The sequence below is a fragment of the Lissotriton helveticus genome, chromosome 10 (assembly GCF_964261635.1).
Source record: "Lissotriton helveticus chromosome 10, aLisHel1.1, whole genome shotgun sequence".
In the NCBI taxonomy this organism is placed as follows: domain Eukaryota; kingdom Metazoa; phylum Chordata; class Amphibia; order Caudata; family Salamandridae; genus Lissotriton; species Lissotriton helveticus.
The window spans coordinates 1,182,693,445-1,182,719,090 of NC_136071.1; the positions used below are offsets into that span (position 1 = coordinate 1,182,693,445).

Genomic DNA, 25,646 nt, shown 5'->3' on the forward strand with positions numbered 1-25,646 from the left:
TTTATTCTAATTATATAACATCTCTGTAACTGTTTGAGATTAGCCAGAATGCGTTTGTCCTCTTCCAAAATCTTTTATTAAAAAATGTGGTTTAAAAATCGTTCTATTACAATTGCCAATACTGCAATGTTTTCTTTTTGAATAATTGTAACCTGAAGAACAGAAATAAAACTAGTTCTTCAGACTGGTGAGCTTTTCAATTTAATCTATTTATTTTTCAATACAAAGTCACTCGGAATTATTTAAGCGGCAACTTTTCATTTTTATAAAAATTAAGAAGTTAAATAGACAGGAGAAAGGAAAAGGAAAAAATCCTATTAACAGTATTTACATTCACTTAGGGTACTCATTCAAAACAAGTGTTTACTCATATAACCTCAGTCATACTCATACATACTTTGTGGAAACTGTGTGGAGAAAAGGGAGGGTGAAAGGAAAGAAACACAAATCAAAATTGTAGGTACAGAACTGTAATCTATCTATCTAATAACCAGTCGGTTAATCCACTTGGAATTTACAATGAAACATTAGCTACTTTATACAAACGGCCATCTGAAATACACGATCATTTACAAAATCTGTTTTCAGTTTTTAAACACAGATTGGCCTTGCACGGTGTGGTCGACGCGTTTCGAGTTCCTTGGGGGAGGGAACTCTCTTCAGGACCTCAATTTGGTTCTTAAGGTTCACATCCTTTCTTGCAAAATAACAGCAGTCATGCTTTTAACGTTGCTGTTTCCAGTATGAAGTTTTAACTTTGTGGAAGCTTGGCTCTTGAACCCAGGGGAGTCTGGAAGTCTTCGTTGCCTTGTAGTTGTTTTCCTATGATTTGCTTGGAGCGAAAAAGCGTCTTGTATTAATCTGGCGTCTCGCTCAACAAGCTTGGCGTTCGTCTTTCTCCATGTCCTTCGTCTTGGAAACATCGACTTTCCAAGACGAAGGACTGCAGAGAGCGTTGTACTATTTTGCCTACATTGATTTAGTTGCGTATTTGCACTATGTCAGATGTTGGCACTTTACAGTAGAGCATTGTATTCAGTACTGTTATTTTGAATTTGCACTTTTTGGGGCATATTTGCAAGGACGGAGATAAATAAATGCCAAGCGCGCTTAGCGCTTGTTTATTTATCGCCGACTATCTCTGGAATTTATCTCCCTGGTAGCGCGTTATTAACAACTCGCTTCTCCAGGGCGATGAAAATTCTATAGAGAGAGGGGGAATCGGCGTTCCCTGCAAAACGGCGATAACCTTGCTGATACGACCCTGTGGTCACATCAGCACAATCCACCCCCAATGTTAGGGATAGCTAAGTCTGCATTTTAACAGCAGTTTTCTCCAAATATATATTTCCAAGGTTGTACTGCCCAGTGACGCCCACTTTGCATCTCATTTGAGATGCAAAGGGAGGCGTCGGGTAAAAGGGTGCTAACATGAGCTTATGCATGTTAGCACCCTCTTGTTAGTAGGGCAATAATTTTATCCCCGCTTTTAAAGCCAAAAAAAGTGGAGATCAAGCCCTTGTTAATATGCCCCAATAAGGTTGTATATATTCTCAGCGAATGAGGTTTTGTATTAGATTTGTCATTTACAGTTTTGGGTCATCTGAGGGATACCCTATGGATCCCTGTGTGTTAACTTTGTATGGATGAACAATTTATCTTTCAACTGTAGTGGTATGTGTTTGTTTTTTGCTTTAATTTTCTTGCATTGAAGATGAGGATGAATTGCTGTATTTTTTATGTGGATCTCTGTTGAGTTCCATAGTACAATAAATAAGAATTTAATTGAATTAAAAGTACCTATCATTAATATTTTGGCAGATCATCTTTGTCTCGTCTCCCTCCAAGGACTTGTTCTTTGACTGTCACATACACAAAATAAAATATAAATATAACTCAACAAGTTTGCCCTTATATTTTGAAGGACAAAATATTTTTGGGGGAATTCCTAAACATTTTCAGAAGTGCTCCTAGAAAGCGAATGTTGCACTACTGCTGAGAACCACTTCCTCGGCATTTTCACCAATACTGGAGTTGTTTATTGCACACTTGCACTCTGGAAATGGATTTATACCTGCTCATGACTGATGTAAATCTCCACTATTTAAAAGGTGGGAATGAGTCAGCAAAATCTTGTCAATGTCCACAAACAAGTTTGTTTACTCTGAAGAAAATCTTATTTTTAAAGTGGTCAAATTGATCTGTGGATTTGACACCCTGTGTAGCCTGCTAAGAACACCCAGTCTCTTTAGCTCATTGTCCTCAGAACTCCTGGCTCTGTATTAATAGGGCATGTACCTTGTGTCTCCTCCTCCACAAGCCTCTCGCTCTGTAATATCATGTGCCCTTTGGTATTTCCTCCCTGGATTTTTCATACTGATGTTATCACTTCTGCCTCACATATCTTCAACCATAGATCCTGTGAACTGATGTTGTCATAAATTGGCCCGCATCTGTTCCTCCATGGATCCCTTGCACTGATGCAATCACATGTGCCCAGAATCATTCACTCCCTGGACCCATTAGACGGATGAAATACATCTGTCTGCATCTGTTCCTCCCTGGATCCATAGAACTGATGCAATCACATGTCTTCTGCATCTCTCACTCCCTGGATCCCTCGCACTGATTCATTCACATCTGCCAGCATCTAATTCCTGGATCACTCGCACTGATGCTATGCCATATGCCCTGCATCTCTTCCTGGATGCATCGCACTGATGCCATTAAATGTGCCCCACATCTCTCACTCCATGTATCCCTCGCACTGATGCTATGACGTGCCCCACATCTCTCACTTCCTGGATCCCTCGCTCTGATCGACAACGGAGAAACAGCGGCCCTCATCCTCCTGGACCTCTCCGCGGCCTTCGACACTGTCTGCCACCGTACCCTAGTACAGCGCCTCAGCAACGTCGGAATCCAGGAAAAGGCACTGGAGTGGATCACCTCCTTCCTCGCCGGAAGGACACAGAGAGTCCGCCTCCCCCCGTTCAGATCGGAGGCCACCGAAGTCATCTGCGGCGTTCCTCAAGGCTCCTCGCTCAGCCCAACACTCTTCAACGTCTACATGAACCCCCTCGCAGCCATCGCACGCCAGCACAACCTGAACATCATCTCCTATGCCGACGACACCCAGCTGATCCTCTCCCTCACCAACGACCCCGCCACCGCCAGAGCCAACCTGCACAAAGGGATGACAGACGTAGCCAAATGGATGTCGAACAGCCGCCTGAAACTGAACTCGGACAAGACGGAAGTCCTCATCCTGGGATCCTCACCCTCCGCCTGGGACGACTCCTGGTGGCCCCCCGCCCTGGGCAGCGCACCCAAACCAACTGACCACGCACGCAACCTGGGCTTCATCCTGGACTCCTCCCTCTCCATGACCAGACAAGTCAACGCCGTCTCCTCGTCGTGCTTCAACATCCTTCGCATGCTACGTAAGATCTTCCGGTGGATCCCCACCGAGACCAGGAAGACGGTCACTCAGGCCCTCGTCACCAGCCGTCTGGACTACGGCAACTCCCTCTACGCCTGAACCACCGCCAAACTCCAGAAGAGACTCCAGCGGATCCAGAACACCTCAGCACGACTCATCCTGGACATCCCCCGCCGCAGCCACATCTCCGGACACCTGAGAGACCTGCACTGGCTCCCGGTCAACAAGAGAATCACCTTCCGGCTCCTCACCCACGCACACAAAGCCCTACACAACCAAGGACCAGGATACCTCAACAGCCGCCTCAACTTCTACGCTCCCAAACACCAGCTTCGATCGACCAGCCACGCCCTCGCCGCCGTCCCCCGCATCCGAAGAGCCACCACAGGAGGAAGGTCCTTCTCCTACCTGGCCGCCAAGACTTGGAACTCCCTTCCGACCCACCTCCGCCTGACCCAGGACCACCTCGCCTTCAGGAAGCAGCTCAAGACCTGGCTGTTCGAGCAGTAGCGGACCCCCTCCCCCCAGCGCCTTGAGACCCTCCGGGTGAGTAGTGCGCTATACAAATGCTCTGATTGATTGATTGATTGATGCTATCACATGTGCCCTGCATCTCTTCCTCCAAGTATCGCTTACATTGATGCACTCACATGTGCTCCTCATCTCTCACTCCCTGGATCCTCACACTGCTGCTATCACATGTGCCCCACATCTCTCATTTTTTGCGTCCCTCACATTGATGCCATCACATGTGCCCTGTATCTCTTCCTCCAAGCATCATTACAAGTATCACTCTCACTGATGCATTCACATTTGCCCACTCATCGCTAACTCACTGGATCCCTCGCACTGAAGCAATCACATGTGCCCCACATCTCTTCCTTCAAGTATTGCTCACACTGATGCTGACATCTGCCCTTTATCTCATCCTCCTCTTTTATCTCATATGAGTTTATAGATACAATTTGTCTCTCAATCTGCTGCTTGTGTGATAATGTCACATCTGACGTTTGCCTCTTCCCCAGTTTATTTCTCACACATGTTCTTCTTACCCTCCTCTCCAGGTCCCTCACTCTGTGTGCAGTGAGAGCTGTCCTCCTGGGTACAGGAAGGTCCCTCTGGAGGGGCAACCCATCTGCTGCTATGTCTGTGCCCCCTGCTCAGAAGGAGAGATTACCAACAAGATTGGTAGGTGATAAAACACTGCATGCCTACCAATGATCCTTTCCAAAGACCCAAATGAGAAGACTTGCACATGTACATTACTCTCAAGTGTAATTTCTTATTAGGAGTTCATAAGTAACATTTCTTCTAATATAGAGAATTATGCAATGAAGTGGCATCAAAATGCTCCATGCAAATAGAAAGGCATAGATTCAGAACCTTATTGTTTATTCCCCTCAATCTTTCATATTTCTAAGGTTGGGAAAGAGGACTCCTTTGGGTAGAAATACCCTTTTAATAACAACCATTGTGTTATGCTTATGGGCAGATTTACTAAGAGTTTGTTCTTGGTTTGCATCGGAAAAGTGGTGCAAAGTATTGTTTTGAGACTTACTTTCCAGTGCAGATTCTGAATTGAGTTGGACTGTAACTCTAAATAGCATAAAGTAGCACTATGAGCAAGTTTACGCCATGGAGGCGTAACATGGGTGGTACATGGATGTTCGCGCGCACTCACCCATGGATGTTGACACTAATCCCTATCTACTAACTTTAATAGAAAAGGATAGGCATGAAACAATTACGCATCCTCAAGGCAGGTGTAAAGTTGGAGAAAATGTACCATACATTACACATACAAAGTGGTAATTTTATGAAACATTGAATTCTGTTCTGGAAGAGTACACTTTCAGTATAAATCTTTAACGTGACATAACTCAATCACCCTCACCCTGTGGTGTCAGGGTGTAATTGGCACAAGGCAGCCTAAGGTACGCCAGCACTAGAGGACGGAGCCACATCACCATATCTTAATAGATAACTTTGGTTGCTGCTCATGGTAAAAAAAAGGTTTTTAGCAAAGTGATTACGGACAGGTTTAGGAAGGTGCAAATTTTCACCCTCAAAAGAGTAAGCCCATTGGTATTCACAAACTGCACTTCTGTAGTTAGCATATCCAAATATTTCACCAAAGCAGATGTAAATGCATTCCAGCTCGACCTGGAGTAAGCCCAGCACCACATATGGCCAACCACTGGTACTTCAACAACCCCCTATCTATAGTAACAAAGACAGGCTCTTATAATAACACCAGATAACAAGTAATGTTAAAATAAAAGAATGTATTTAGAATTTTAAAACATATGTATAACTGTAATTTAATGTTAAAGAAATAATGTATTATTTTAAAATAAACATTTCTTTATTATTAAATAGTTTAACACACCTTTAAGCTTAAGAATAAACGTAACTTTATTTATTTAAAGATAATTTAATTAAAAAAAATCTATAGAATATTATTGGTAACATTACTATATAATAAATAAATATGGACATGTTATTTAGGTAGGAATTTTCTAAAATTAATTAAAAAAATAAATGTCATTTAAATTTAATATATTCAAATCGTCAACTATTTTTATTTCAAAACTGAGTTTGTTGTGCTGTAATAGTTTTTTATTTTTTTCTACTGTTAAAGTACATATATAAAATTAATTTTCATTAATATGTAACAGAAATATTTGTATAATTTATTTTAAAGTTTAATAAACTTTAAAAAAAATGATCCTATACTTTACACTTAGGAGATCTTCACCCAGTGGCTATGACTTTGTGTCAAAAGTTACTAGTAGTAGCATTTCACTCTTAGGATCTACTTCCCGATTTCTTTGTGATGGGGCAAGTAAGTCCATACTAAGGGGCCTATTATGATGTTGGTCGGAGTTTCCTCTGAATGACACCGTGGTGGAAACTGGACCGACTGACCTCTGGTCAGCGATCCTGAACGCCTAATTATGATGGGACCGTGCATGGTGCAGTTGCAAACCTACATTTCCCTATGGGAGCATGTATTACAGCCATAAACTGGCCTTAGTACATGCTCCCATAGGGAAATGTGAGGTTGTGTTAATCCCTGCACCTCGTGGCAGACACCTCAATGTGCCTGCCAAATGGTGCAGAGATTAACAGGGGGGCACAGAGGCAGCAAAGGGAATGGAGCCCTGCTAGAAGCCCCCAAACACGATTTCCGACAGGGTTTCCATGTGAGAAAGGCCTACATGAAAACCCTGCTGTAAACCCGTGCATCGCAAACCGCCGTCCATATTGATTACGGGCCAGTTCCGACTGGCTGGCGGGCTCCTCTCGGAAGCCAGCTGGAATGACCGTCCGGTTTCAATTCTGACTGGCTGTATTGTAATCAGCCAGCCGGAATTGAAACCGACGATGACCTAGGTTTGGAAGCTTTACGACCTACATCGTAATCGGCCCCTATGTAGTATATTTACACTCAGAAATGGTGAATAGCCAAAGCTAGTAAATTTACTGCACACTACAAGTCTAAATTTAAATATGTAGATTTGTATATTTGTCTTGTAAATAGTGAGCATAAATTCACTCTTATACTTTTGCGTGAATTTCATACTTTTGGGTATTCACAATTTCATTACAAGAACGGAGGCTACATTATGCAATGACTTTTAATTGCAGATCCAAGCCAGTCGCATCACAATATAAAGGTTCCAAAAAGAAGTAAAGCATTACACATAGCAACCATCAGCCTCTTTTAAATGCGGCTCCAAGCAGATAAGTAGCTCATATTTTTCTCCCTCATTTTAATGTTACTGTTATTTAATATTGTTATGGATCTTAAATCCTGGGGAGGTTTAATTTAAGGGTGAGTTAATCCTCACATCATACTGCTGTTGGATTCTTTTCTATCTACCTTTATGTAGGTTTCCCCCCCCCACCTCACCGGATCTGCAATTTACGGAGATCCTACCTCCCCCTTTTAGTGTCTAGGCTTTAATGATGTCGCCTATATCCCCCTCTTCAACGAGTCCCCCTCGCGAACACCCATTCATGTTCCCTCACTCGAGATGGATTGTTTAAGCTCCCTCGCACGAGATCGGCCTTTTTCGGGTTTAGGCCCATACTACTCTAGCCCCAATTATTTATCGAAAACCTTACTCCCGCAGTGAGCCGCGCGCCTGCTTTCCCACGCGCAGCCCGGAAAGACAGTCCCCGCAAAGTGCCTGCTCTACCACACGCGCAGCCTCGCTGCCTAACAGAAGCGAGTGCGTGATGCGGCGTTCATACGAAACGAAACGCTGACCTTAGGCCGATCGATGTGCCTTTCCTCACGGAGCTTCTCTCCCTCAGCGTGTAAGCACCGTGCCTGAGGGTAACAGGAAACAAACACGCAATAGGTGTATTAGAGGAAAGTTCCCTGGCGAGCATCACGCTTCGTGAGTGCCTCGCCTAGGGACTTTCCTCACCCCGGTGACAGTTGAAATTCAGCTGTTTGTGGACATCGGAGCTTCGCGGTTTTTGCTGGTATCAAGCCCTAAAGGATAGATCTTAAAAAAAAAAAAAAAGGGAGCGTTAAAGGGTCTAGGCATTTGAATACTCGTGCCTGCATACTTAAATTTCCTTTCAGGAATAATTATTTTCCAATAGACTCCCTTTGGTTCACCCCCTATACCTATACTGACAGTAGGTGAACATAAAGACCCACAAATAGGAATAAGGGCAAATAGCTTCTTACTATAATATAAAAAACAAATTTAAAAAAAGGGGTGAATAGCTTCTTACTATGATATAAAAAAAAAGTGTAGAAGAAAGGCAATATGGAAAACCTTTCTGACTCAGATTCAGAAGGAAACAGTGCTACAATCCCTAACTTTAATAAGGAGGATTTCCGATCTATGATCCAGAAAGAAATGAAATCCTGTTTTAGGGAGACCTTTGCCCAGTTCGCCCCCTATAAGAGACCTATACCTCCACAAGAGGATATCTCTGATGTTTTTAATGGTGAAAAGGTGGGTGCAAAACGTACCAAAAAAAGTAACAACATCACTACCGAGACCCATGTGAGCACAGGAGGTCCTAGCACCTCTGGTATTGTTGGTGGTCTTGGCACCACAACATTTTCGGATGGTCTTCGCACCTCAAATAATAGAGATGTCTTTTATGACACACATCATTCGGGTGCCTCTTACGTCCCAAATACCTTGGATGCCCCTAGCGGCTCATTATCTCTAACTGCTCAAGACTTCCAGGAGGGCTCGGATGATGATGACGACTTAAATCCAGACGAATACGTTCTGGACTTGGATGATGCCGACATTGGAATTTTTGATGAGGAGGATGAAGCCCCCTCTACATCCAAGGATAGTATTTTAAATCCCTTGGGAGAGGAGATGTTTTCCCCCCTAAATCTAAAGCATCCACGTTCCACACAATGGTCCCCTCAGGAGCATGTATCAAAGTTTATCAAACAATGGATTCGATTTCCCCTTGAAAGAGGGACAAGGAATATTCTAAGGGCCGAGTGTTCAAGACCCTCAATCGATGAGAAAGCATGTTATGCTCCTAATTTGGATCCTGAATTAATCAAATACTTATTTAGACTTGGTCGCCACCCTAGAAAAGGTCTCGAAAAGGCGTTTAAAGGGTGCCAAGATCGCCTATTAGACGTGCTTGGTCCATTGAGCAGAGTTCTTGACTCCGCTGAGGAATGTTACCTTAAAGGTACCAAGCTTGATACTGATGAGATAAGAGGTTGGAGTCAAAGAGCCCTCATTCTCCTAGGTAATGCCAATACTAGTATCAACGCTGAAAGGCGTAGGCTCATCCTTTTTAAACTAGACCCTAAACTCACAGATATGGCTGAGAAGGAACGTTCTTTGAATCCAAAGGGCCTGCTCTTTGGTGAAGAGCTTATAAGATCTTTAGGAAAGTACGTCTCGACTTTTACTGCTCTTGATAAGGCACAAAAGAATATGAAGAGAGCTTTCAACAATAATGTTTTTGGAAGGGCCGGAAGAAGGGGCCTCCCTTCCGGCCGGTATAACCAAAGGCCCTACCAGAGATCACGCCCCTTCGGAAGAGGCTCATACCAGAACAATTACTTCAACACCTCCAACCGCGGAAGAGGAAATCGAGCAAGGGGTGGAAGATCTCGATCATCTTTCTCATCAAACCCTCCAAGTAAGTTCCCTTCATTTACTTTCTCCTTCTTCCCCTCCCAAAGTAGGAGGCAGACTGAAGCTTTTTTCCAACAAATGGGAGGAAATAACTCAAGACCCGTGGGTTCTGTCCACAGTAACAGGCTTTGTCATAGATTTCGTTCAAACTCCGTTTCAAACCTCATTCCTGAGGGATATTCCCATCTCAATGGAGAAGGAGAAGATAGTAGAGGAAGAGATATCTTCTATGCTCCAAAAGGGAGCGATATTAGAAGTTTCCATAGATTCTCTAACCTTTGTAAGCTCTTTGTTTCTTGTCGAGAAAAAAGGGAAAGGTTGGAGACCGGTTATAAATTTGAAGGGCCTGAACAAATTTCTCGTTTACAGGCATTTCAAAATGGAAGGTATACATCTTCTGAGAGACCTTCTTCAAAAAGAAGACTGGTTAGTCAAACTAGATTTGAAGGACGCCTACTTCACTATTCCGATGGCGGAAATACATCAACCTTACCTACAATTTCTTTGGAAAAATCATCTTTATCAGTTCAGGGCTCTCCCCTTCGGGCTTTCGTCCGCCCCTTGGTGTTTTACCAAGGTAATTAGAGCAGTAGCCTCCTTCCTAAGAGGACGGGGTGTTCGTCTTATTTTTTACCTCGACGACATCTTAATAATGTCCCAGGACCTTCCTCAGATTCACGTCGACCTAGAAACGGTTATGAATCTGCTGGAAAGTTTAGGTTTCATTGTCAACAAAGAGAAGTCTATTCTAACCCCCTCCAAATCTCTGGAGTTCCTGGGTTTCACTCTAGACACTTCCAAGTGCCTTCTTCTTCTACCTCCTTCAAAAATCTCAAATATCAAGAAAGAGATTCGTCATGTCTTAAGACAGGAAGACATCCCTTTAAGGGAGCTGGCAAGACTTCTGGGTCTTTTATCTTGTTCCATCCAGGCGATCTTCCCAGGTCCTCTGAATTACCGAGCCTTACCAAGGATAAAAGGAAGGGCGTTGAGGTCCGGTCTTTGGTACGAAGACCGAGTCTCCCTAGATTTGGAGGCCAAAACAGAACTGAACTGGTGGTTAAAAAACCTGGAAGCTTGGAATGGGAAAGCAATTTTCGGGTCAGAACCGGATTTTGTGCTGGAATCAGACGCTTCCCTTCATGGTTGGGGTGCTTGTTTCCTAGACCAGAATACGGGTGGTGTCTGGTCTCAGGAGGAGTCATCTCACCACATCAATTTCCTAGAACTTACCGCTGACCTATACGCCCTTATGAGTTTCAAGCACTCAATTCAAGGGAGATCGGTTGTTCTGAAAATGGACAATGTTTCGGCAGTGGCCTACATCCATCGGTTGGGAGGCACGAAGTCTGCCGACCTTTCAAACCTAGCAAGGAAACTCTGGATGTTCTGTTTAGAACCCAAAATTGCCCTCAGAGCGGAATACTACCCAGGGAAGTCGAACGTTTCTGCCGATTGGAATTCCAGATTCCTTTCGGACTACAGCGATTGGAAACTGAACGTCGCTGTCTTCGACTCACTAAATTCTTGTTGGGGTCCATTAGAGATAGACCTATTCGCGAGCCGTCTCACCTTTCAACTAGAGCGTTACTTCAGCTGGATGCCGGATCCCAGCGCACAGGAAGTGAACGCATTTCTCCAAACCTGGTCAGGGATCAATGCTTATGCCTTTCCCCCATTCGCAATGATACAGAGAGTCCTGCAGAAAGTGAGGCAGGATCGGTGCTCTCTAGTCTTAATAACTCCCCTCTGGCCATCACAAGCATGGTTCCCCACTGTTCTGGAACTGACCTTCGAAATTCCATTTCTGATTCCCTCCCTGACAGATCTACCTACAGACGTAAACGGAGATCCTCACCTAATGACCCTATCAGGGAGTTTGTACCTTCTTGCCTGGAGAGTGTCAGGCGATCTAACAAAGTCTCAGGACTTTCGTCATCAGCTTCTACTCTCCTCAAAGAGTCATGGGCACCAGGAACTCACTACAGATACAACAACATCTGGAAATGCTGGTTTCGTTGGTGCATGGAGAGGGAATTGGATCCCACTCAAGCACCTATCGTTGATATAGTAAATGTCCTCGCTGAACTCTTCGACAAGGGGTTGAGTTATAGATCATCCAACTGTTATAGATCAGCGATCTTTGCTGGTCATGTCCTCTTTAACAGTAAGTCAATCGGGAAGAATGTGATCGTTTGTAGGGTAATGAAGAGTATCCGTTTGAAGAGGCCCCCAAGGCCGAAATATAATACTCTCTGGGATGTGAATTTGATTCTGGATCTCTTCACTTCCTGGCCAGATAATTCACTTTTGAGCAGAAAGTTTCTTTCTTTTAAACTCGCAACTCTTCTTTGCCTTATCTCCTGTCGTAGAGTTTCTGATGTTAAAGCTCTGGAGATTTCTAATAGATCTTATAATTTATTTGGAGTTACATTTGAAGTCTATAGAAGAACCAAGACAATGTCTGATTCAATCTTCTATCCTCGTTTCGATCCTTCCCCGAAACTTTATGTGGTTGATTGTATGAAAGCGTATGATATGACAATGTCTAATCTTAGACCGCTTAATGAGAACCAACTTCTCATTTCCTTTGTTAAGCCTCATAAGGCTGTTTCCTCCACTTCCATTGCCAGATGGGTTAAGTCTGCTATGTCTCTAGCTGGTATTGATATTTCCAAATTTCAAGCTCATTCTCTTAGAGGTGCCATGGCAAGTAAATCTCTTTGGTCCGGAGGTAAGTTGGATGATATCCTTAAAGCTGCAGACTGGTCTAATGCAAGTACCTTTGCAAGACAATATTTTAAACCAATTGAGCGTATGTCTAATGTAGTTTTACAGGGCTACCAACATGCATAATGTAGCCTCCGTTCTTGTAATGAAATTGCGATTCTCCTATTAACATGCCTAGAGAATCTAGATTTCATTAAAGACACGGAGGCTCACATTATCCCTCCCAACCCATCCCAGCTTGGTATTGGGTTTAATTTAACATGATGTTATTCATAATCTTAATGTTATGTATTTTGAGTTATATGTAATTTATTGTTCAATTGTTCACCTGGTGAAACTGCTTACATTGTTTTTTAGGATACAATTTTCATTGTCCTCTTTCTTTCAGATAATCCTTCTACTTAATCTACTTTTGACGTTTCATCATCTGTAGGCCGTTCATTTGTCTTCTTCTTCTTCAATTTTGCTTCTGTTTACTTGGAATCTCATGGAATCTACTGGATCTACTTTTCGCCAGATTTAAAAGAGGCTGATGGTTGCTATGTGTAATGCTTTACTGTATCTAGTGTTCTTTTTGGAACCTTTATATTGTGATGCGACTGGCTTGGATCTGCAATTAAAAGGCATTGCATAATGTGAGCCTCCGTATCTTTAATGAAATCTAGATTCTCTAGGCATGTTAATAGGGGAATCGCAATTTTCAAGTGTAATAAATATAGAATTTTTTAAGTAAAATGAAATAAAAAACACAACCTAGCAATTTTATTTCCAATTAGTACTAACCACATTGAATTAAAGTTGAGTTTAATCATTTTAAATTACATTTTAATTTTAAATATATTTTTTACTATGGTTAATATTATTAGCTAAAATAATAATATATGTAGATATGATTGTGTGCACTTTTTAAGACACACAAACACATACACATATGCACATAATTAACTGACAGCAAGTGATATCACTGGGCTAACTACTAACTTTGGGCTCCAGAACTGAATGATGCCTAGCGTAAAGTGCTTCAATGTCTTGGCAGGGTTGATGAGTGCTATATAAATGCATTGTTTAGAGCGTTTCATATAGCATGAACTTGAACCAAAGGTATCGCGTATCAATGCGCTTTACACAAGCACCAATTGCATTACATGAGGACACATTCATTTTTGTTAGGCACATGGAGATTAAGTGATTTGCCCAGAATCACAGGATGTTGCGCGTCCTTGCCAAGACTCAAACCCCGTTCCCCAGATTTGAGATCGACTGCCCTAGACGTTAGGCCAACTCCTCTCCCCAAGGTCAACTCCTCTTCCCAATTTTTAGTTATAATAATTTAAAAGTCAAAATAATGTAATTATTTTAACATCTTTTCCTATGGGGTATTAAATTAAGTTCCTACACCCACTATTTTCTATGGGAGTGTGTTTCAGAACCTGCAAATGGCCTTGTGTGATGCTAAACTTCATCCAAGGCTTGGCTGGTGAATATTTGCTGCTGTTTTGTCACCCTTAATGCCATGGCAACTTCAGAAATGACATTTGTGAATAAAAACGGTCGTATTCTTTTGTAGATGTGTTATGTATTATAGTGTTAATGGTTCTCTGTGCACACTAAAGTAATAAAAAAAATCATTTTCTATACCATGTTCATATGGTGCTGCTCCATTCGTTACACTATGTCAAGGTCCTAAAAGTATTACAATCATTGTCCGGTCAGGTGAGCCCTTCCCTGATGAATGTGTGCACTTTTTTCATGGAAACCTCTAGGGTTCCTTATCAATATTTGTGATGACAAATTTTCAATAAACAAAATTGCAAGCCATTACTTTTCAATGCTTCATCACTTCCTTATTTTCAGAAAGAAATCGATTCTTACTTCAATTTGTTTAATCCAAAGGACATTATTTGAACTTCCAGTTCTATCTTATCCATAGATTTTACAGCCTGATACATTTCGGGTCACTCCATGGACCCTTCTTCAGGGGTCTAAAAAAATAAATAACACAAGATGCTAATCAGTCCGTCTTTCGTAATAAACAAAAGATATACATATATTCAATGTAATACTGACAAACGATAATGGAGATTATAATTACTAGCATACAACATATAATAGTACAAAAAAAGGTTCCCAATGTACATAAAGTGACAAAAGAGAAATCAATGCGCGGTGCTGCATCTCATGTATTTCATGATGTAAAACATGATCACATGCTTAATGCACGCATTCATGGAAAGCGCTCACGTCCCAAAATGATTCAAAACCAATACCTCATGCCACGTTCGACTGATAAACGATATAACTCGCATTACAACCAAAGTTATCAGGGAACGCGGTCCTATCTAAGCTAAACAAGCATTGGCATAGCCAATAGGTCTTGCCTTTAGGACCTTATAAGTATTTAGTTATCCAGCACAATATCCTTGGTGCAACAACATCAACTGTTGCATGGCTAAACACTTATAAGGTCCCAAAGGCGAGACCTATTGGTTTTGCCAATGCTTGTTTTATTATGTGAATTTAAAGCGCTTTTGACGGACTGGGAGCAGTGTTAATACCCAAATAATGTTGTTGCTCATCACGAAGATCTAGTCACCAAAATGATAATATGAGCTGTAAAGCACATTGGGCTTTACAATGAAAATGTGACAAATAGAGTTCTAAAACTGTGAAGGTTTATTAGGGCTTCCACCATCACAGACTGCAAAGCGAGCGGTTATAAGTCCATCAATTAGTGATCTATAAAAAAAAAGGTATGAAGCTGGGAATAAAATTCAGGAAATAATCAAACAGAACCAGATATTGTTTAGGATTAGTGAATAAATCAGTCATAAAGCAGGGGTCCGATCAGGGTGGTGGCGCCCCCTAAAGTTAGGGGAAAGAACAACCCCAACACCCCAAGAAGGGGCTATGTTTATAACACCTTCCACAATGGAAGTTATACAGCTGTTACAGTTGTGCAAGAGTCGCACGGTTTGAGCCAATCACATTAGAGGACGAGTGATATCTTCTGAGCTCACGTTGTCAATATTGTTCCAGAGATTCCTCTGCACTCTACCCCCCCCCATAATGCAATGATCCCTCATATATATTAGTGTGGTATGAACCCCCCATTGGATAATTGGGCCCTCATTTAAGGGGATTTGGTGTAGGGGAGTGAAACAAGTCACCTTGCTGCTCTGCCTCATGTTAAAGTGAAAATGCAGGATTACACCATATTTATTCAGTATGGTGCATGCAGTTGCCCTTGCTCAATGGTGCAAGGGTGCCAGTGTTGTCAGCAGTATTCTTTTTGTGCAGGAAAGGGTACAGAAACAACCTAAGAGTCATTTTTCTCTTTCTATGTGTGCTGCAGAATGTGGAAATAACTTGTAGAAATAAAGACATTTTTCCTTGTTATGCCTCAACTCGGAAGGCGTAAGGATTTTGCTTTTTCTCAGGTTTCATGTTTTTTAAAATCTAGGGCAGCATCAAAATCTATCGATTTTGCATAGGAAAACAAACCATGAAGCCTATGGAACGTCTCCCGAGCGCAGAGTAAAGAAACGCAGCAATTTGTGTTATCTTGCCTTACTACATATTTATGAGGTCATTCAAAGTCACACATAGTGGCTTTGCATGGCCTCATAGATATGAATTTGTCATCTACGCCACTGGAGCATCACCAAAGTTACACTCCGCCGGCACAGGGGGCTTGTAAATAAGCCCAATGGTTCTGAATATTTCCCATTTGATTTTTGGTTTATTTGTTCTTAATTCCTCCCTGCTTCCCCCAGGTTAGTGCCTATTATACTCTAGGACTCATATTCATAGCTTGCCTTTGTGGGTTAGCACTATGATTCAATTTTTCCGAATGTGAGCCGACCTTTTATCCTATCTTAAGTCACTCCTTGATGTACGTAAAACATGGACTTCTTGAATCGACCTTCTTAGGAAGGAGATGGTGTAAAAGACAACAGAAATAAAACTGATGTAGATACAGTTCTCTTGAATTAATATAAATCATACCTTAGAATAAGACCATAAGTGGATCCGTTGAGAGCTAAATAAATAAATAATATGAGAGGTCCAATAAAATGAAAACCTCAATGGCAATAGGATCCTTGGTTTAGATTGTCCAAACATGATAACATTTAATGATCTGAATTATTATCATGAAATTTGGTCATCTAATTCAGGACCAATTTCACTAACATCAGTAAATATATATCCAAAAGGAACATATAGACACCGAGAGTCGCACAGGGGTCCCTTTAATATAACTCCATGCACGAGGGCATGGAAAAACAACGGACGCAGAACTAATTAGGGTACGGTCCCTTTAAATAAGTGTAAACACCACCATACGCCAAAAATGTGAGCCATCCACGGAACGCACGGTCACGTGATAGTACTGGCGCGTTTTCACACAGGTGTAGGAACTTAAAGCGTATATAAAAGAGAGCACCAAGGTCAGCGTTATCTGATCCACGAAAAACGGCAGACCGGTGACGGGACCTTTAACCTACGTGCACCCAAGTAAGTGAACAATAGGCACATGTTATTTACGAGAGGGACCACAGTTTAGGAATTGCATGAGCCAAGTCAAATGATTGCACTTTCAGGACCTCGTTGTATAGATTATATTTTTAGAATAACAGATAATATATTTAATGAATTAAACATGTCCCTAGTTAATGCATATTCAAATATAGCCCACACTAGGCGAGTTCTAAACAGTAAGATCCGGCCCTCCTTTGCTCTGTATTTACCGAATTAAGTAGTTGCTTTGTCAGGGACCCCACGAAATGGGCTAGGTAAAAGTAGGGAAAAGAGAGCCCCTGCACCATATGACATTCCTCGTAAAAATAAAAGTTATGAGTATACTTTACCAACGACATATTAGAGAGAACCTTTGATGCCTATATAAATTATTAATAGATAAGAGGACAAAATATCGTTAAACAATCCCTTGTCTCAATAGGTAACATTCCTAGAGCTTAATACCTGTATAGATCAAAGACGGGGTTAAGAGACTGCCCAAGAAAATTATCAGAAGCTTTTATCCAGTGATATCACCATATTGTGGTGAGTATGGTTTATATATGCCTCAGGCGAAATCCTTGCAATAGAATAGAGAAATTGCACAAACAGAACTGATAGCTTAGAAATTAAGACTAGCCAATAACTGTCCTATGCATAGTTAAAATATGAGATTGTTGTTTTTTTTCCAGATCAAGCTAAACACATCAATTGATCGTAGGGAAACGCATGGAGCTATACATGCCCCGCAGCACTCTACCGGAATAAAAACAAAATCCCGGAATTATCGGATAGGTCAGTCTGAGCAAAGAACCATCCATAAATATCATAGTCAGAGATTAGAACCATGAAATAATCATGTACCATCATTTTCTATCTAGAAGTCGATCATAAACAAAGAGTACTCCAAGGTTATCTGAAACACACGGTCTGGTATTGTCCGGAAACAAACCAGAAGTTTCCTTGGGACGTCACTCAGAACTAAAAAAGGTGGGTTTTGGTTACTCTTACCCACATTAAAGAATCCTAGAATGGCAGACATGTATGAATGCGAGAGTATGAACGAGTGATGATTTTTGCTAAAATCGGGTTCCTTAAGGGTCATTGAGATATTGCCAGTGTGTAAGACTTGTATATACATACAAAACAGAGTTGTGAGGTCATCTTTCCATTTCTCCCTCCTCCTCCACCTGGGTTCCATCTTGGGTTGACTAAGGGGATCAGAAGTATTTGACCAATGACTCCCCGGAGGGTTACAAAATGTCAGAGGAATTATAGTACTAATAAAATTGTCTGTTAAAAAAATTCTTAGGCATCATAGGGCATAGTATACAAATCGCTCAAAGAGCACTGTCTAATTGTACCCAATTGTTTCATATAGGATATATACGCCGTTACAAGAAGAGAGCTTTTTTACACATAAACTGTCCTGAAGAAGGTGGCATAGAGAAACACATGAGCTACCGAAACGCGTTGACGCATCATTGAATGTTACACCCAAGGAACCACACGGGTGCCTCCCTTGATGAAATGATTAATGGACACCTGTTCTAAAAATATATATTGAGTTCAATACGGAGTAAGAAGATTAGAGATGCTTTTTACCTTTGTTTGCACTTCACTTGGTTGTTAGCTCTCAGAAACTTAGACTTGCCAATATAGTGTCATTTTTTATACAATCTGTCTTTTTAACTTTATGTTAGATCAAAATGTTTGGTCAATAGGACTTTTTAACTGTCTTTGTGTATAATTTTTATTGATGTCGTAGATTATACCATTATCAATTTTTATTAAAGACAAAATTGTGCTTTTCTAATTTAGTTCTGTTTTTGTATTGATGTCTCTTAATCACCTTTGAGGAACTGAATCTGTGAGTAATGGATGTATGATACAGGAGAATGAGAGTTATCCGATAGGAGCACTATCCACCGCTAATATCGATTAGTGGGGATTCTAATAGTCCCAGGAGAAATCCTCTTATTTTTACTTACCAGTGGTACCCCTTCTCTTGGGTGTGGTGTCACTCCCATTTGATTTGCTCTCCTTGATGTACACCATATTGCTATCAGTGATCTCAGCTGGGCTTATTGAAATAAGAGTATGTGTTGCAAGATATTGCCTGTGAATGTGATTGCACTCCATATAATAAAATGTTAATAAAATATGGTGCAGTTCAGCAATGCAGTGCAGCAACTTTGCTTTTACCGCCCCTACCCTCAAGGCAGGACACAACCTCAAACTCGTCTTCGCAGGAGGCAACAATGTCACATTCAGCTACACACCGCAACCCATCTGGACAGACCAATACTGCTTTCACTTCCACGTGGAAAATCTCACCACACCAAAAGCACCACCTGCCACCACAAAGGAACTGGAGCAATGTCACAGAGGAGCACCTCAACTCCACCCTCAACTGCGATGCCCCCCGACCTCGACCGACACCAACTCCTCAGCCAAAGAACTTCACAGATGGATCACCAACTACGCAGACATGCTGGCCCCCTCCACAACCTCGACAGACAGCAACCCAGGAATCCCCATGGTTCACCACTAAATTCCAAGAATCCAGACACACCTGCAGACGTCTTAAGAAGAATTGGAGAAACAGAAAAACTAAAATGGAGACTGGGCATGGACCATTTTGTTTATCACAACAGTCTGAATGTCCAAGCCTGGTCCTGGGACCCCCATCACCCTGCTCCCCAGTCGTTTCCGCTGGACTCGACCTGCAAGTGACCGAGTGTCACTGGTGTGTTTCCCCATAGACTGCAACATTATTGTTTTGCAGCAGTTAAATGCACTGATTGATTTCTCTTATTAAATTCATAGCTCCGGTTATACTCATCCGACTGTCTTCATTTTGGTGTCTACAAACATATAAAATATGTTCTATTTTCATAAATTGTTGTCAGTTTTCTTTTGAGTCAAGTCAGTTACTTATCGTCCAGATTGGTACTATGAATTGATTAACACATGTTTCTCTGCTAAAGCCTGACTGCTCTGTGCCACACTACCAGGACCGAGATAGGGATTTATTAGTGTGAATCCAAAGAATATATTTGGGGCAACGTGAAGGTATCACATAGTCCAGCTTAACCCGCCTCACTACATAAGTCCCCACTTTCCTACAGTGAGAATTATTGCAATAAAACCACGGTAGCAGAGATTAGCCATAATACCATACCACTAATGATGAGACCCCATGTGTCAACCAAGACAGCACTTTGGATCAGTAGTTGGTACTGGTGGTGCTAAAATCTAATACCACTGGGAATGACATTCAACAGCTGTGATACTTATCGCCTGCAAAATGGAGGAAAACATGTGTGGTGAAGTTTTGTAAAGCGCTCATGTATATCGGAGGATTCTTGGTGCTAGCTTCTAACACTGAGGGGCCCTGATTAGTTGCCGTAAAGCCATGTCTTTAAGGAATTCCTAAAATGCATGAGTCAATGCTGATTTGATATTAAAGTGAAGAGTGTTCCAATGTAAGGTTGTGCCTCCAATGAAGCTTCCGCCTCACAAGAAACAAGCTTGTGGAAGGGACCCATCAGATTTCTAGCAATACTAGAGCGAAGCACTCTACTAGGGGAGTACCACGTTATATTATTCATTAATATGTTTAGATCCAGACTGCTTTTTCTGTCTTTAGAGACTATGGGAACAAGGGAGAGATGGATTTCTGATTTTCGAGGTGTGATGATATCTAATGTCTGGGTAAATGCTTCCTCAAAATCCTTCAAAGCAAGATTAATATCTCCATGAGTGGTAGGGAGGGAAGGAGTAAAATGTGAAGTAAAAGACTGAAGAGACACCTCTCTCCATGGTCCGACCTTTCTAGGTGACAGAGTGGTGAGGTCCATGGATTCTCCAACATGGAGATGAAAATTGATAGAGAAATGTTCTGTCCAGAACTGAGGCGTGGGGGATTCGACCCATAGGTTAGGAGAGTTTGTGAATATGAAATCTAATGTGTGCCCAGTTATGTGTGTTGGGCCTACTACTTATCGATAGAGGCCTAATGAAATGACACTGCTGCTAAGGTTTATAAAGTTTACTTGTGTTTGAGAAAATGTAACACATTGGCAACAATACAAAGCTTGCCTGTGCTCACTTCTGCTTTGTCCAAACATATTAGACTTTTATGGTTTATAGTACGATATTGATCTATTTAAGGGTATGAGTGTTTATAGCGGAAACGTTATTTAGAGAAATAAAGAGAGCTGTGCTTTGAGGTATTGGGGTTGAAGAACAGAGATAGGAGTCATTTCAAGGTTGTCTGTATGCTGCAGAGGAGGGGCCTTGATGGTTATGAGGCTTATGTAAGATCAGGAGATTAGATTGAATTGTGATAGTCACATAATGTAGTAGAAGGGGCAGAATTTCCAAACCAGCAGCACCAGTGAAAACACAATATGGAGACTATACCCAAGCAGGGGCAGGATTGACCTTACAGGTGCAGCTACATGATACCTCCTTTAAAGACAGATGTAAACTCCTATTATAAACATTCAAATCTGGGTATTCTTTTATTGCTTGAAGACATTCCTCCGTGAAAAGGCGAACCCTTTGTTGCCTGTGTGCGAGCCCCCATTACAGACCATTCTACATTCATGAATACTTTTATGTAGTCAGGAATAGTGTACACACATCCTACAGCCAGTAACTTCACAAATATTCTGGTACTACTCCTAGGTTTGTGAAGGGTTTTATAACACGCTCAAGGGTTGGAGAGTGACCACAGCTGGTAGATGTTCCTCTGTCTATCCTCCTGGCAGCCTCTATGGAGATGCTTGGTCAATGTTTTTGTTAATGAGTTGCAAAGCCCAGTGTGTATATTCCGCAGACAGTACACCCGCATACAGGTGTATTAATAGCCACATGACAGGTCATCATAAATTCATTGTGTCACATTCCATTCATCTGTCTCATCTTTCCCTACTTGAAAGCATCTTCTGTAATACTGAACAATGCTCTTTCATTGCAGATATGCCAAACTGCCTAAGATGCCCTGAAGACCAGTGGTCCAATCAGAAGAGAGATTCCTGCATTCCACGGGTGGTAGAGTTCCTGTCCTATGAGGATCTGCTGGGATTTGCCTTAACCTTAATTACAAGTTTGTTCTCCCTCCTCACTGCTGGAGTGCTAGGAATCTTTAATAAATACAGCAACACACCTCTGGTTAGAGCCAATAACCGGGATCTCAGCTACATCCTCCTCCTCTCCCTCATGCTGTGCTTCCTCTGCTGTTTTTTGTTTATCGGACGCCCGTCCAAGACATCCTGTCTCCTCCGTCAAACTGCCTTTGGGATAATTTTCACTATTGCTCTTTCTTCAGTTTTAGCAAAAACTCTCACAGTTATCATTGCCTTCAATGCCACAAAGCCGGGTAGCAAGCTCAAAAAGTGGGTGGGCCCTCGATTGTCCATCTTTGTGATGCTTGGCTGCTCACTTGGGGAGGTGGTGATCTGCACTGTGTGGCTCCTTCTCTCTGCTCCATTTCCAGACACTGACACCAAATCAGAAACCGGGAAGATGATCTTACAGTGTAACGAAGGTTCTGTCGCTGCGTACTTTGCTGTGGTTGGTTATGTGGGATTCTTGGCTCTTCTGAGCTTTGTTGTTGCTTCAATAGCTAGAAAGTTACCGGCCACTTTCAACGAGGCCCAGTTTATCACCTTCAGCATGCTGGTATTCTGCAGCGTCTGGGTCTCCTTCATCCCAGCGTACCTGAGCACCAAGGGTAGGTACATGGTGGCCGTGGAGATCTTCGCCATCCTTACTTCCAGCTCTGGACTGCTGGGCTGTATCTTCATCCCCAAAGTCTACATCATCCTCCTTAGACCTGAGCTGAACACCAAGGACTATCTAATGGGAAAACAAGTAAACACCTGAGACTCATAGCACAATACGGAGTGGCAAATTATTGACCTGCAACATTACCAAGTACAGAAAATGGGATAGCACTGTATCTTCAAGGTAGGTATATGTAACTGTGTGTTTACACTTACTATTTTTAACTTCACATCTATGTATCTTGACAATGGAAAACATTGTTTACATCGAATGTGCTACAACGCATTCCATTACAACGCGAACCATTACATCACAAGTTGTTTTAATGACTTGCTGTAGGGGGCGCGCTGATGTTGGATTCACAATCCAACACCTTCCCTGCTGTTTCACAAACTGGAGTAGGAATAGTAAATTATGCTATACCTAAGTCCGGTGCGCCCACTACAGCAAGTCGCTGTAACAACAATTGATGTAATGGTTCACGTTGTAACAACACAGTCGTTGTTACAACCGTGTTGTAATGGAATGCGTTGATGTGCATTCATTGTAAAGAGATATATTCCTTGACAACATGTATATCATCAAGGCTCATCGGTGTGGAGGTAAAAATATAAAGGGGCTTATTCAAGTATGTTTTGCATCGCCCTTGCGCCATGCAAAGGGGGCACAACGGTGATGCAAAACCTCTGATTAATGAAGTCACTCAAGGCCACCTTGCGCAGCCTTGGATGGCTTGATAAATCCAGAAAAACACAACGGTGTGCAAATCGCTACTTTGTGTTACTCTGCCTTGGGAAGGCACTCCGTGGGTGGATCGTGGGTGTTCCCACACATCCATCTATTGATTCTGACGTATTCCCAAATTTATTATTACTGGTAGACCTGGGAATGCGTCAGAATGCTATGCTCTCCCATAAGAGGCATAATGAGGAGAAATATCTGTATTTCTACTCTTTACTTCCTCTTTGTATCTGTGTTCCATTCTGCAGCACACATTGTAAGAGGAAAATACCTAGGGGGATTGTTTTTGTGTAGGAAGGTGTCCCTTCCTGCACAAATACAATCCTGCTCACAATGCTGGCACCTTCGCACCATGGTGCAAGGGGGCCTGCATTGGCGCCAGGCAGCACATCGTGCACCAGCACTGGGAAATGACACGACGCCGTATAGTGTTAAGTGCGGTGCATTTTTGCCCTTTCCCTATCACGCAGTGCAGCACAGAAAGGTGACGCGCTGAGCTGTGTGAGATCTTAGTAAATATGGTCCTAAATCTACCAATGTACTTGCCTTGACAATACTGCTGTAGATCCCTTCCTGACTTGATATTTTTGCAGGCAATATTCTGCACTCAGCCATGTGCTAAAAAGTGCACAAGAGCCCAACGAAGAACAAGCAAATAGGTGTCCTGTTGTACTGGGATATGTAAACATCAACTATTACTGACTTAAATATGTGATCCCTTAGGGAATACTTTATCAGCTTAGCATTCTAGCAATCAAAGCTTTACTGCCCAGAGAGATGATTTCGAATTATTTAAGTCTGTGCCTAACTTTATATTTTTGGGGTAAAACAAAAATACTGCAGTTTATAAAACTGTATTTTCCTGTGCTTGTCAAAACTAGGAGCAAACTAGACATAAACACTATCTTGAATTCTAAAGCAGCTATGATGTATGTCAAAGTGAAGTTTGTTTGCATAGTTAGTTAAAACCATTGCATATCAATAAAAAACATGTCTAATACATTTGTTTAAAATGCAATAATAACTACCCTAAAAACCTTTTACTCTGACCTCTGCTTAGTATTTCTGCTATATACAGTGAAACTCAGTGATATGCCATTTATCCTGCAAGTAAAATACAGTTGTGAATAAAGACATGTGAATGTAAGTGCGAGTCCATTGTTATTGCACCTGTAAACCAGTGGCATTAAGTAAACCAGCGGACTAACCAGTCGTCTTGCCTTGCTAATTCCCCCCCCAGCAGAAAAAGGGTGCTAACATGCACATATGCATGTTCGCACCCTCTTGTTGATAGGGCGATGGTTGCCCCTTAGGAGCATATCAGCAAGGACTTTATATCTCCGCTTTTTTGGCTTTAAAAGCCAAATACTACTGTCTGCTAAATTCTTGACGTAGCCACCCCTAACATAGGGGGTGGATTCTGCTGATACGACCACAGGGTCGTATCAGCAAGGTTATCGCTGTTTTGCAGGGAACATCGCTGGAAAACCAGCGATGTTCCCAGCAAAATGGCGATTTCCCCGCTATCGCAGGAATTTTTAGCGCCTTGGTGATAAGCGTTGCTAATAATGCGATATCTCCACGATAAAACCGGCGATAGCGGGCGTTAGGGAAAGGAGCGCTAAGCACGCTTTGCGATAGTTATCTCAAAGCGTTGCTGATATGCCCCCTAGAGTCTAGCAATCCAATATTGAGTAAGTGAGCTGCTCAAATCGCAAATAAAGTGCAATTGTCCTCTAGAGTTCAATGGTCCTAAATATGAACAAACCTTACTGTCTTATTTGCCTCCTAGCGGCCGATTGCTCGTTCACTTGGTACATTTCTCTGAAGATTGGCTTCAGAATTTTTACCCTTTTGCAGGCTGGGGGAATTGAAGTGCCACTTAACCAAGTGATTACCGCTTGTGTGCAAAAACGAAATTTCAAGTTTATGAATAGTTTCAGGTGTTTTTTCCTTTGAGCAAGGGGCACCGGGCACACACAAAAGATATGTACTAGCGACTCTTGCTGGTATCTGCAGAGTTGATATTTTCAATTTTGCGACTGATCTTTCCAAGCGGAGATGAGATCTTTTGTCTCCATGAAGCCAAAGTGAAATAACATGAACTGATGCTTTAGGGCATGAGAAAAGTGCTCTGAGAGATTCTTCTGAGGCCGCAAGCTGTTGTGAGAGTTGATCACTGCCCAGGCGCGCCATCTTTGCGCAAGAGTATTGTTAGACCTGTCTGCCTTTGGGTAGTCCCTCCAATTTATTATTTATTTTGTCCCCTT

General features: G+C 42.0%; 1 protein-coding gene across 1 annotated transcript in view; it reads left to right on the top strand.

The window, feature by feature from the left end:
* LOC144784920 (vomeronasal type-2 receptor 26-like) overlaps nt 1-24,491 on the top strand; it is a 106,520-nt gene extending 82,029 nt beyond the window's left edge. Inside the window, exons 2-3 of the mRNA XM_078664033.1 lie at nt 4,507-4,630; nt 21,827-24,491. Of these exons, the coding sequence (XP_078520159.1) occupies nt 4,507-4,630; nt 21,827-22,734 (1,032 nt within the window). The 3' untranslated portion in view covers nt 22,735-24,491. The remainder of the gene's footprint in view (nt 1-4,506; nt 4,631-21,826) is intronic.
* The last annotated feature ends 1,155 nt before the right edge of the window (nt 24,492-25,646 follow it).